The 14873-nt window shown below is 42.1% G+C and overlaps 1 protein-coding gene across 1 annotated transcript in view; it reads right to left on the bottom strand.

Moving 5' to 3' along the window:
- The window catches only part of LOC109715388, a 45380-nt gene continuing 42329 nt past the window's right edge, over positions 11823-14873 (bottom strand). Inside the window, exon 12 of the mRNA XM_020240364.1 lies at positions 11823-12652. Coding sequence (XP_020095953.1) covers positions 12511-12652 — 142 coding nt within the window. The 3' untranslated portion in view covers positions 11823-12510. The remainder of the gene's footprint in view (positions 12653-14873) is intronic.

Genomic DNA, 14873 nt, shown 5'->3' with positions numbered 1-14873 from the left:
TTTAATAACTTTGTAACGGCTCGTCGGATTGCCGAACCGTCTTCGCAAACGCGTTCGTTTATCTAGCAATTTAGTTTATGGAGGGTCAAATTAGATCAAACCCTCATATTTTACAAAATTTCATTTTTGAGCCTTAGATGCCATTAACCGCCAAATAATCTAAATTAAATATAGCAACATGCTAACAAAGCTCATTAGAGGCTATTAGAACACTTAATGTGAAGGATTAAGCCAAATCCCAAAAGCTTACCACAATGTGAACGCCGCGACGAAAACATGCCGCTCCAACGGGCGCACGAAAGCTCGATCCGTCGCTCCCAACGCGTTTGCGAGCATCTTCTCCACCAACCCTCCAATTTTTAGAGAGAGATTTAGAGAGATGAGAGAGATATCTAGAGAGTGGTAGAGGTGTTTCTCTCTCTACTCCATGCGTGCGTGGGTGTGGGTGTGCTCGGGCTGAAGGAGGAAGAAGAAGCATCATGCTTCTTAATAATACACCCCAAGACACTATTCACTTCAGGCAGTTTTTGCAGTTCGGAACAGTTGGAGCCCTTCTGAATGTCCATTTTAGCTCAAATTTGACAGACAGACTCAGTTTAACGTACTGAGTAAGAATATATTTTAAGTTTTCAGTTTCGACCCCATTTGGTCACCGAAAACTATACCGAACTATAATCTTTATCAGATAGCTATTGAATTTTATTTCTCACTCTACGGGTGTCAGAAAAATATGAAACTTTAAATCTAGCCTCATAAAAATATTTCTGACTTATCCTCCAATTTTCATAATTTTCTGAGACTGTACATTTTCTGCTAATTTATCTGTCCCGTTTCCAACAGGAAATTCTAGATCTTCTGTTTTCATTCCGATTTCAGCACAAGTCACTCCTTATTTACGTTTTACTTCTATGAATCCAATAAAAATAGTTTCTCACACTATTTTTATTTATTTTTATTTTTATACCAAAATCTGGTATGTTACAACTCACTTGTATGGCAAATACGAAGGCCATGCATTGATAGCGACGGCTGTCGATGCAAATGATAGTATTTTTTTCTTAGCTTTTGCAATTTGCAAAGAAAAAAATGATGGAAGTTGGCGTTGGTTTTTACAAAACTTGCAACATTATGTTATACGCAATCGACATGTTTGTTTTCTATCTGATCGATTTAGTGGCTTAAAGGAAATAATGGCTGAGATATATATCCTACACGACAAAGGCATGCACACCGGTGGTGTCTTCGACACATGAAAGCAAATATGAATAAGTGTTTTAAAAATGATTCGTTATTAGACAAATTCTATTGTCACGCCCCGCCCCGAAACCACTACCAATTTGGCACGGTTCGGCCGCGGCGGCGGACCGCCGAACGGACAGCACCTCCCCTATCCGCCCAAGGCTCAACAACAGGAATGTGTACAAGAATTTACCCAGGACTTTAAATTCTAAACATACACATTCGACGAGGGCACAAACAGTGCCGACAACAAGAAGAGCAAGTAATCCACATGATATACGAGTGAAATAAAGAGAGTACTTACTAACTATTACAATAGTTGCGTTCTTTACATTTACAGCATTTTCCAAAGTGAATACATTTGCTCCTCAAAATACATAGCTCTCCAACCTCACCTACATGAATCCCTCTCAGTACATAGGTGTGCTAATGCAAAAGGAAAGCTACTATACTACCACGGCCTCACTGATCGGGCGCGATGCCCTCGCCGCGGTCCTCCCTCGACAATCCTGAACCTACCACTGGAAATAGAGTGGGGTGAGAACTATCTTCCATAGTTCCCAGTGGCCTCGGCCGCCGACTCTGCCGGTCTCCCAACTAGGTCCAAGTGGGCACAAGTAACAACAGATAGATAGATAGATATGTATCTGAAAGCTGTAAATGCAGTAGTAGGAAAAACTATGCTACTATGCCCATAATCATGAATATGGATGCATGCATCATATAATAAAGGTTTGCTACTATGCTAACAATTCGATCCATGTTCGAATAGCAAGGTTCAATGACATTATTAAACCTTTAGTTGTCCATTTACCCAATCTGTGGCGAGGCCCTAGGGCTCGCCTGTGACTCACCTTTTAATCCCAAAGTGGGGAGGGAGCTCCAAGTGCACCCAAGCCCGGGACCGTCTGAGGACCTCCATGTGGTCCGGACCTCCAAGTGGTCCTAGTCGCGCGACACTCCAGAGTACTCGACGACAATCCCCTCCATGTGGGAATTGAATGGCTATACCATCCTAAACGCAGACTGTGAGCTAGATCTATCCTCTCCAAGTGAGGATACGCTGTAACTAGGGTCTACACCCAATACAATCCTCTCCAAGTGAGGAGGCTATACAACTAGAGTCAATAACCCAATCGAATCCTCTCCAAATGAGGACGCCCTACACTAGGGTCAACGACTATCGCGGAATCATCGGTTCCCGACATTCTTGCAATGCTATTTAGTTTTCTAAATTCATTGTTCACAAGGCATTTTCTAAGGGATCCGCCTATCCCTAGGTCCATCGACCTCTAGTGTTATTTACACTACATTAATGCCACTCGTCATCATTCATCATTCGGATGCCACTCGTGTTCTTTAACACTATCCACTACTTCCTATGTCATAAATACCCCCATCGGGTTCATCTCTTTTCTTTCGCACCATAGGATTCACGCCTCGACCCAATCCTCACCTATCTAAATTACCAAGCGTTTCAAGTACACTAGGTTATCAATTAGAGAGCATAAGGAATGGAACTACTATGCAATTCTACAATGCAACATGAAGATATGAGATTAAATACAATCTAAGACATAGAAAGGAGTTCGAAAGTTTCGGATGACACCCCCCACCTTTAGTCAATGTAGAGGTTTCAGAAATCTCTCTCGGCGAGCTTTACGAAGAGGCTTTAGCCTTCCTCGCCCAAATCCAAACTATCCCGGCCCGATTTTGCCGAGAACTTCACGTCGGTTCGCCGAATGCCGAAATCGACTTCGCTCCCGCGTTTTGTGACCTATCAATAGGGTTTCCAAGGCTTCAAAAGAGATCAATCTCATACTTTTACAAAAACCCCATTTTGGAGCCCTAAGTTTGCACCTATAGCAAACCACCCAATAAATCCCTAGATTCTTGGGATTGATCTATTTAGAAGTTTGCTTAGGGTCTACTTGACCCATTCCAAGGCATAAAACCTAAAAACCCTAAGTTCTAGGAGCTAGGGTTTGTAGCTTACCTCTTGAGCTACACCAATGGGAAGAGGAGAGGGAGAGGAAGATGCTCCTAGCTTCCTTCTTCTTCTCCTCCTTCTTCTTCTTCTTCTCCTCCTTCTTCTTCTTCTCTTTCTTCTTCTCCTTCTTTGTTATCTCTAGAGAGAGAGATCAAGAGAGAAAGAGAGTGAAAGAGAGTGAAATGAGAGAGTGTGAGGGAGAGAGAGGGCTCAGCCCACTCAAATAAAAGCCATTTTGCATAAAAGCCCCTCAACTTTCACTCCTATGCACTGCCCTCACTGGGCAGTTTTCGCGCGGAGGGACCGGTCTCCCCGACTTAGGATCGGTCCCCGAGAGCTTCCCTCGGGCGCACGCGTTCGGGAACCAGTCTCTCCCCGGGAGACCGGTCCTCAGGAGACCGGTCTTCGCCTGAGAGACCGGTCCCCGAGAGCTCGATTTTCAGGACTTAGCCAATTTTTGGCAATTCTCGCTGGGACCACGTTCGAGAACCGGTCCCTCCCTGCCAAGGACCGGTTGCATCACGCAACCCCGCTACACCCAGCCAGGGGAACCGGTCTCTCACCTCCAGAGACCGGTCCCCGAGAGTAATCTTAGCCCAATGATGCAGTTTGCATCATTTGCTCTCGCGGACTCAACTCCAAAGCACTTTTTGTGTTTGGGACATTCTCAACTCCCACAAAGGGTATACTTTCGACAATTAGTCGATCCTGGATGAAGTACAATCCTCGTATTTCGAAAATTCACTTCCTTACATCTATACTATTGGCAGTGCTCCAACATCAGTACAATATTATAAACTGAAAGAAGAGTTACTTGTGTTAGATCAGGATGCTTGAAAGTGGGGTCGATGAGCTCGAAGTATACAAAGAGTATTAGGCGTAGGCATTTGATGGAGGGCGACGCTTCAGGTTGATGACCACCAATATGTCCAAAAGTTTAAATGGGATACTTAAGGGAATTCGTGCTCTGCCTATAACGGCATTTGTCGCAGGAACTTTTTACAAACTTAATAGTTATTTTTTAAAGCGTCGTGAAAATGGTGAAAGTATGACGACCACATTAGCACCTAAAATACAAAGTCGGATTACAATGAATATAGTGACGGCGCGGGGACACATTGTCTATCGATTTGGGGCTGTTGAGTTTGAAGTCAAAACAGGAGATTCCAATTACAATGTTTCCCTGAATGGACCAGATGCGGATTGTGATTGCGGCGAATTCAAGCTAACGAGCATACCTTGCTCACATCTTTTAGCAGTTTGCAGTAATTCGCAAAAAAGAATAGATTTTCATAATCTTTGTTCCCATTGGTATACTGTAGAGTGTTATCGCCAGACATACGCACCGCATTTCCATCAAGTTCCAGACATGCGACACTAGCCACGACCCCAGGGCCCACCAATTGTACCGCCTCCCATGAGAAGGAAGAAAGGTCGACAACGATGAACACATATTCGTAATATAATGGACGAAACCAGTGGGCGACAAACAAAATGTAGCATTTGTAAGCAGGAAGGTCATTATAGAAACACCTGTCCATAGAATACAGAGAGAGCACAACAAGGACGTTGATGTAGGACTTGTTACCTAACTTACTAGTATTTATAAAACTTTTAATATTCAATGCACTTTTTGCTAATATGTTACTAATTACAAAATCTTTAAAATTGCAAATAGCAGATCTAGAGGAGTCGGGACCGGTTGATTCGTCCATCCTTACAGAGTAGCATCTCCATAGGTCTGGATTTATCACGAGTGAGATGAGAGCCAAAATTATTGATCTAAAAGTTATCATTAGTATTAATGCATAGAAATATTGTTCTAACTATTTTTTTATCGCTGTAGGGATATCACGAGGTTCAGTTCACAGAGCATGGCCGCAAATTAAACCAGTGGGATCTTGACCATCCAGCGATGCTCGATCTGCTACGACAGTCTGGATTCTATTATATTTCTTAACGGGAGACCCAGACTTCACTTCTGCCACGGTGAGATGACGATTACACTTCAAGATGTGGCGGTTATTTCTGATTTTCGTGTCGATGGAGAGCCTGTCACTGGGACTACAGTGTATCCGTGACCAGAGATTTGTCAGGCGCTTTTAGGAGTTGTGCCGGATGACATCAGAGCTGGTCAGATTACATTAGATTGGTTATACCAGCACTTCCACCATATACATTTGGATGCCCCTGCCGGATTAGTTGCAGCCACAGCACGTGCATATATGTTATATCAAATTGGTTGTAGCCTATTTCCAAACCCCACCGGATATAGAGTTCACCTTAAGTGGCAGCCACTTTTGGAGGATTTTGATACATATGGCGGGTTAGCCTGGGGTGCAGCAGCATTAGCCTATCTTTATCGAGCATTGGGATCAGCTTCATTAAAAAGAAAGGCCGGATGCTGTTGCTTCGCGACATTATTACAGGTCTGTAATATATAATAATTGTTATATAAAGCTTCTTCTATTTAAGTTCACCTGTTTAATTTATTGTAATTTATTTATAGATTTGGGCATGGGACCATCTTCATGTCGGGCAACCTACTAGCGTTGGAGCTATTGCCGACATAGCTGATTGCCCTTTGGGTTGCCGGTATGACATATAAATTTGATACATATTACATTTCTATATATACATTTGCAACTAACACGTATACTTTTCCAATATTAGGTAGTCGAACGCCGGCGGGTTACATTTTGGAGCAAATATTAGGACAACGGATATTGAGTTCTATCGAGATGAGTTAGATCAGCAGAGAGAGTCCCGGGTACGTATTAATGCAACCATCTTTTTCAATATACAAGTGTAGTAATGCATTCAGCTGACTAATATTGGTTTTTTTACAGATTATATAGCGGCCGTACACAAATGCTATTATAGCTGAGCTACCGGCATTCTGTGTACAAGGCAGTGAGGTCTGGCGATCGAGGACGACGCTAATTTCTTTTCACATTGTTAAGCTTCATGTACCAGATTGAGTCCTACGACAGTTTGGTCTCCTCTAGCATATACCCATTAACATGGAGACCATCCGTCGTGTCACTTCTTAGGGGCGGCCAGATGAGGATTGGACAATCTTTCATACTGCACACATCGAGAGATGGGGACAGAGATTACAGGCCATTTTTGACCAGCTGCCGATTGTTGGTGATGACCCAATACAGGCGACCTCTATTTATATGCAGTGATATTGGCAGATCACGAGAAGATGAATTTCTCGTCCAATATAGCGTCCACCATTGACTTACTAGCCTCACGGCCAAACCGAGAGAGCTTTTGTACGATCACTCATTTGTTAATTATTTTTTTAATCTTATATTTAATATAGATTGAAAAAAGTGAGCTTTTATCTATAATGCAGGTGGACGCATTACGACAGATTCAATATAGCATCGGAGACCTAGTTCATGATCCACCTGCAGTCCATACGATGCTGGAGACATTGACGGGCATCTATGTCACGCCCTGGGGCTCAGCGGAAGCCTACCCGGCACGTGTCCAGACCCGCCATACGTCTAAAACATATAAGGCGTCTACAAAATTTTCAATGATTAAAACAGTAATACAAAGAGATCTAGTGATATCAGAGCATTTTACAACTAGTTCTAAAACAAAGAAGAGAACATAAAGCTAATAATCCACTACATAAAAGCATAAAGTAAATACAATAGGAGCCCCATAACGAGTGCTAAGTGAAGTACAAGGTGGTCTCTCTATACATGGCACAAAACCTCTCCCTCTCTCAAAATACTAAAAGGGGGAGTAACCACCTAGCGCAAAAGAACTCTCCACGAGCTAGCTAAGCGACACCCTTGCCGCGATCCCGTGCCTCCGCCAGTACCGAAGGCTCTGAAAGGAAAACATAGAAACAGGGGCGTGAGAACTATTAAATAATAGTTCCCAGTGGGCAATTACTAACTTCAGTGAAATGCACCACTAGGCCCGAGACTATAAAAGAGGGTCAGTGTACAACTATAACAAAAGCGATAAATGCACTGTAAATAAATAAATAAACGAGTACCCAATAATCATGATATCTCTACTTAGCATGATTTGCATAAGTAAGAAAGCAACTACTAGATATATACACATGAATACCCAACATGTAATGCATGAATATGCAACTACCCAAAGTCCACAATGTAATAGTAAAGATGTCATTGTTTACTATCCTAGTCAATGTTCACTTGTCACTTTATCTGTTTAAAGTTCAGCTCTGATAAGACCCACCCGAAGGCTGTCTGGCATAAGACCCACCCGAAGGCTGTCTGGCTTTACCCTGCCTAATGGCCCCGTGGTAGTCAACATCCCGACCCTAGGAATGAGCCTTTCCCACGGCAATCCACTTCGGCGCCCAATCCCGCACGGCGAACGTATCGCAATGGCCAACTCCGGAGTGCCGGCTTGTAGGGAGCGACCCTCACAAGCATGTGCGAATGAGCACAATGGCAAGCATGCTATCAGTATGTCACAAGTACCAAGTCCTCATGTCTACAACATGGAATATGTCACAACTCTCTCATAGGCCTATCTCTATGTCATCATGTCTAAAACATGGAAATAATAGATGCCCATGGCCTACCTCTATGTCTCAATACAATAGTCTCATAATGTGCTAGTCTAAGTGCCCCTTTATGACACTTTCGTTTACTAAGTCCAAGCTTAACCCAAAGGTTCATCAATGCTTAATTAAGTCATTCTAAACACATAGAACATGATTCTAAACGACTAGCATGAGCACTACCCAAATGCATGCATCAACACCCACAATGCTCTACTATATAGAGTGAAAATTTTCTTATACATAACACATGCATTTTAGGGGTTCTAAAATTCACATAAATTCCATTTAGCATAGATTTGCATTTAAAAATAGTAAACGGAAGGTTTAGAAAGCTTAGGGGCCATTTCGCCCCGTTTTCATGAAGCCAAACCCACCGATGACAACGAAACTCTTCGTTTGCTCCAATGAAGGCGTCCTCTAGCCTCCTAGTACCCTAGAGGTATAAAAACAAGTGTCACATGAACCAAACGAACAATACTTAGCTCAATCATTAAGCTAATCAAGCATAGGTGAGGAAAACTCACCTCTAGTGCAAAAATCTCCTCTAAAGCTTCAAAAGGGAGTTAGAATCCTTCCAATCCAAGCCAAAGGAAGATTCTAATCCCAACAATCTAGCCTCAAAAGCCCTAGATTCAAAATGCCCAAAAATAAGCCCTAAAACCTCATTCTAGGGTTTAATTCCAAAAATATCATCAAAGCTAGGAATTTAGAGGAAAGAACGAGTCATTTACCTCTAAAATGCTCTAATCCAAGCTCTAAACCTTCAAAGTCCAAAGATCTCTCCTCCACCAAGCCTCAAATCCAAGCTTCTAGCTCCATCAATGGTGGAAAAGCATAAAAGAGAAAAGGAAAGGGGTTAATCCACCAAAAATCCATCTAAAACGGAGATCAAATCCAAGTGAAGCAAGGTGGAGCTCCTCTCACCTTCTACTCCTCTGGTTCCAGCACAAAAAAAGCCCAAAGGGGCATGGGTGCTGTTATAAAAAGCCCACAATCGCGAAAAATCCCCTGCAGTTCAAACTGCATGAAATCTGCCGCCTTGTACCGGTACACGGGTCCTTGTACTGGTACAAGACCCACGAAAAGCCAAACCCGAGGCTCGGGTTGCGGGGTTTTGCGGCCCTGTACCGGTACAAGCCAGTGGCTATACCGGTACAACCATCAACCTTGTACCGGTACAGCCATCAGCCCTGTACCGGTACAAGCCCTGCAGAATGCAATCCGAGAGTCAGCCAAATCCCGTTTTTTCGGGTTTTGGTGCAAGGCTTTAAACCATAATTCTCGGGACACGTGTCATAAGTCGGAACACAGTACACGACCCACCAGAAAATCTGGAAAAGCTCAGAACACAGCCAGTCACTCGAACCTCGCAATTTGCAAAGGTCCAGTGTGTCACAATCTATGCCCATATTGAGTCAGTACTGGAGCACGTTCCTGCCATACCTGCTGTCGCTGATATCGGAGGTCGAAATTTTGGTCATGCCTCGATATCGGGTCATCAAAGTAGACAGTCACCGACTCCTACTGGATCATACTCGACATCGAGCTTGCGAGTGTCACGATCTCCATCTCCTACTAATGTTGCAGATATGCCCGCCGCCCCTTCGAGATTTCCTTTCTTGACATTAGACTCGCTTCCGCCGCCAGTCTCTCGAGCGTACTTTAGATCAGTCTATTCTCGACGTCATGGCGCGTCATCATCACAACCCCGCCTAGCATCTACACCAGCCACTATCGAGAGTGATCGACCTGAGCCAGAAAAGACTCAGGCGATTCCGAAGCATTTCGAGGGCATCATCATTGCGAATCTCGATCAAATGGCCAGTATCGAGCCACTTGATGACGTACCTATTGCTCAGCTCGATGTGGATCGTGGCCGTAGACGTGGACGTGGTCATGCACGAGGACGTGGCCGTGCACGAGGACGTGGCCGTGCACGTCGAAGGAGAGGAAGATCGNTATGCCCATATTGAGTCAGTACTGGAGCACGTTCCTGCCATACCTGTTGTCGCTGATATCGGAAGTCGAGATTTTGGTCATGCGTCGACATCGGGTCATCATAGGAGACAGTCACTGACTCCTACTAGATCATACTCGACATCGAGCCTGCGAGTGTCACGATCTCCATCTCCTACTGATGCTGCAAATATGCCCGCCGCCCCTTCGAGATTTTCTTTCTTGACATTGGACTCGCTTCCGCCGCTAGTCTCTCGAGCGTACTTTAGATCAGTCTATTCTCGACGTCATGGCGCATCATCATTACAGCCCCGCCCAACATCTACACTGGCCACTATCGAGGATGATCAACCTGAGCCAGAGGAGACTCAGGCGATTTCGGAGCATCCCGAGGACATTATAATTGCGGATCTCGATCAGATAGCCGGTATCGAGCCACTTGATGATATACCTATTGCTGAGCTCGATGTAGATCGTGGCCGTAGACATGGACGTGGCCGTGCACGAGGACGTGGCCGAGGACATCGAGGGAGAGGAAGATCGAGAGACTGATTGTATCTTGTTGATTTAGAACGCATACTTTGTATAATATTATATATGACTATATTTAGTTCATATTTGTATATTTGTCTATGTTTTTGTTGATATTTTTATCCGGTTGATTGTATCTTGTTATTCCACTTGTCTTCTTGTGTTTCTTGTTGGAATATTTATTCTCGTGAAAATCCTTGCCTCAAACTTGTTCAAATTGTTTTTAAAATCGAACTGAAAAAAAATGAGCTACTGCTGTTTGCACTAAAAGCGGTGAATGGTTCACCGCCTTTAGTGCAAAATCTCCAAAAGCCAGAAAAAATTGGCTAAGTCCTGGACTGGGGGCTGTTTGCACTAAAGGCGGTGAACCATTCACCGTCTTATCTGTGTTTTAGCCCCGACTCCAGGACTTAGCCAAATTTTGCTGAGTGAGGGGGTTTACACTAAAGATGTTGAATGATTCACCGTCTTAGTTAAGATAGTGAACCATTCACCGCCTTCTCAAAGGCACAGGAAAGGCGAATTGTAAGCAGTTGGAAAAGCGGCCTTGTAAGGGGAAGCGGGGGAGTTTTGCACTAAAGGCGGTGAACCATTCACCGCCTTCTCAAGGGCACAGGAAAGACGANGGGCGGGTGTGTTGCACTAAAGAAGGTGAATGGTTCACCGTCTTCTCAAGGGCACAGGAAAGGCGGAATTGTATGGATGCAGTTGGAAAGGCGGCCTTGCAAGGGAAAGCCGGGGAGGGGGGGTGAGGGGGGTGTTTGCACTAAAGGCGGTGAATGGTTCACCGCCTTTACAACAAAATTACAAAGACGGTGAACAATTCATCGTCTTTGTGAGAGACAGCTGATGTTCGCACTAAAGGCGGTGAATGGTTCACCGCCTTTACAACAGAATTACAAAGACGGTGAACAATTCATCGTCTTTGTGAGAGATAGCTGATGTGACGCCCACGTGGCGAAGGAGGGTTAGTTTTACAAATAAATTTTTGGCAAAATCATTTTGCCAATTTCAAATTTCTACAGAATCATTTTATAAAAAAAGCCCGCTTTTATATATTGTTAAGGGGTGTGTTAGTATACAGAAGCTTTTGATTGTCACATGTGTACACTAATGTATTCAATAGATGATTCCACACATCTGTGACATGGCCAATATTGTGGTAGACGTTTTGCAGTGCGCATTAATCAAATCCCAGTTATTCCTTTGTCGGCGGAATACAAGAATTGACACAGGATGCAAAGTTTTAAGTGGGGTAACGAATAGTCTCCAAAGTAAAAACACCAGAGTGTTGCAAAGTAGAACTAGAGCCAAGCTGAAATTCACAAAATCTGCTTCGAAGATGCCAGTAATTGTAGAGGGGGGATTGATAATAATGAGGGCAAAGTCTGCCCACTCAGAGCCAATAGACGTCAAATTATTCTAAAATTCAGCTAGGAGTATCGCATTGCTTCAGAATATACCAATACACGGTACAAAATTCTTCCTCACATGAGGAAAATAGATTTGCTATGGCCATAATGCATTTTAACAGTAGAATAATCACGCCCACATCATACACTGATTTAAAAAATGAGCAAAGACGTACAAGCAACATTTCAGTTCTGCAGTTGCAGAGAAATAAAAGACAAACCTCCATTCAACTGCAAACAATCAAAAGAATCAGCCAATGAACGAATCGGACTACTTCTGGAGGAGAAAAAGAAAGAAAGAAAGAAAGAAAGAAAGAAAGAAAGAACCAGCTGATGCCGTCCAGCTAACAGTCGACTCGAAAAAATGCAAAAGCCGACATCATATTTGACATTATAAAATGTAATAGCAAATTGCAGTAATGACCAGTATAACAAGAATGGCTCTGACAACACCATTGAACTTAAGATTTGCTTTATTTACAAAAGGAAGGTCCTAAAATCTCGCCATCTCATACAAATAAGTAGACTACCCTTTTCGACTAGACTGATATGCCGCTCTGTTGCTTCAAAACTTGCCAGCATATCCACATAAAGATGCAGCGACCATGATAATCTCTCTCACAAATTCTGTTCCTTCAATGCACATCATGGTTACAGATAATTAAAAAATGCTGACTATGTTGGTAAATCCTCTCCAGCCATCACTTCACAACGTCATTCAAGTAAATAAGATCACTCCCTCTCCTCGTTTGGAGTGCCACATTCCTTGTTGTACATGGAGTGCACAATATCAACAACAAAAAGTACGAAATTTCTCATGCTTTCGTGCCTTTCCGTTTCTGAGAAATGAACCGAACCCTTTGTTTTGTGAGCTCTACAATCTCAGGTCTTCCATCATCAAAATGCACGGATAAAGATGAAGTGCCTTCTATGATATCCGAAACCACCCCCTTGTACCTACATGAAACAAACAATTAACTAGTGACCTAGTACATCTCAACAAGTGTCAATTGATTAAGTTTCTAAAAGTGTAGATGTTACTTGAAGGAAAGACATTGGAAGAAAATAAGAGTCATACGAATTTTTTGTATTGCCAACTAGGATGTGAAATTGGATCTAACAATACCCGACCAATTCCAGATCTGTAAAATCTTGGAGTTAGATAAGGACAGCAAATAGCCTATCTAACAAAGATTGGACTTCTTATTAGGTTAGCAACTTGCTTACTTTTTTGGATTTGGATACAGATATAGATTTATCCACAAAGTTCGAACATGGCTTCAAGTATCAAGCATATAAATTTTTCGAATCCGGATCCAAGTCCAGATATGAAAAATATGCATTAATATGCGCGCGCGCGCGTGTGTGTGTGTATAAATATAGAGAGGGAGAGTTCGGCGAGAATACTATCGGTAGCAAACGGGGTCCATTGCTACCGATTTATTTTTGATGGAGCCTCTAAATTGATGTCGGCACCGTTAAACCTAATCAGAAGTATCTTGAAATCAAATTTCACATATTTTCAATATTGTTTTGTTGTGCATCAAGTAGGTATCGCGGCATTTTGGAGGGAGGGGGGTCTTGCGAGACCCCCCTGTACTATGCCCCTGAATTGGGGGCATGGTACGTGCCGCCCCATACCTTACGATACGGGGCGGCACTTGAAACCTTTATATATATATATATATATATATAGAGAGAGAGAGAGAGAGAGAGAGAGAGAGTAGGGCTACTATACTCTTATGAGTATAGAGCACTTTGCATATATACCGAGGTGGAGTTGGGGTGGAGGTAATGGTGGTGGGAAGGATGAAGGAGAAAAGTGAAAATGACGAGAAATTGAAAGAGGTTATGAAAAGAAGGAAAAAGGTTTCTAACCATCCATCAAATTTGATGGATGGCTAAAAAAGTTAGGAGCACAAGGGTTGTTGTGCTCCTAATAGCACAGCAGCAGCCCTACTCTCTCTCTCTTTCTATATATATATGTGTATAAATATATATAATTCAGCTAATATACTATCTGTAGCATGGAGGCCTCTTGTGCTACCAAGCTGTTTCGATAATGCAGCTTCTGAATCGACGATCGACTTTGTTAGCTTTGATGTACACTATCAGAAGTATATAGAAACCACATTTTACGATTTTTCGACATCATTTATCTGTCTAGGGGTACTGATTTTTCGACGTCATTTATCGAAAAAGTAGTCTAAAAATTAATGGCTACAAATAAAAATCTAAAAAAAAATAATGATAAAAGACTCGAATTTCAGATTAGAGATACTGATTTTACTCTAAATAGTGAAGAAAAGTTTATATCAAAATTTCAACAAATTTGGATCGTTTTACACCGTTAAACTCACAAGCGCGTCAAATCGGCCATTAAAATTATCAAATTTTGAGACCTTTTGATCACTAATCAAATAATATCGAAAAAATATAAAATTTTGTTTCTAAATAGTTTCAATAGTGTAGCTCATGTCTAACAGAGCCGATCATTGCTTCGGATGTCGCATCATCAAAAACAACTAGGTAGTTACTGATAGTATTGTAGCCTAATTATATATATATATATATATATATATATATATATATATATATATATATATATATAGAAAGAGAGAGAATCCAGCTACAATGCCATCAATAGCACAAAGCACTTGGTGCTACCAAGTTTTCCACATTAGATCTACCTCTTTGACCATTTTCACCCGTTAGATCATATTATTCCACCAACCACCCACTAAGCCCGAGGAGACAACTATTATCCTAACTGCACATCCCTTCATTCAAGGGCCGAAAACCTAATAGCACCTATGACTTGGTGCTATTAGTAGTATTCTACCTATCTACCTATATATATATATATATATATATAGTAGGTCTTGTGTGCTATTAGGAGCACGGAGGCCTCCGTGCTCCTAAGCCGTTTTCAATAATGGAGCTTCCAAATCGACAATCGGCTCCGTTAGACTTGATCTAGCTAGCATATTTAAAGTATTATAAAATAAATTTGTGACTTTTTGATATCATTATACCTAACGATCGAAAGGGTTCAAAATAACGCTGAAATAAAAATTCTTACAATAAGTGGTGATATAAAAAATAATAAGATCAAAACATATTGATCTTGCTTAAATAGTATATAAAGAATTTCTATAAATTTCATCTGTATTTGAAA

Source organism: Ananas comosus, linkage group 9 (genome assembly GCF_001540865.1).
Source record: "Ananas comosus cultivar F153 linkage group 9, ASM154086v1, whole genome shotgun sequence".
NCBI lineage: Eukaryota > Viridiplantae > Streptophyta > Magnoliopsida > Poales > Bromeliaceae > Ananas > Ananas comosus.
The sequence above is the reverse complement of the archived record's forward strand: the minus strand, read 5'-3'. Positions and strand labels throughout refer to the sequence as shown.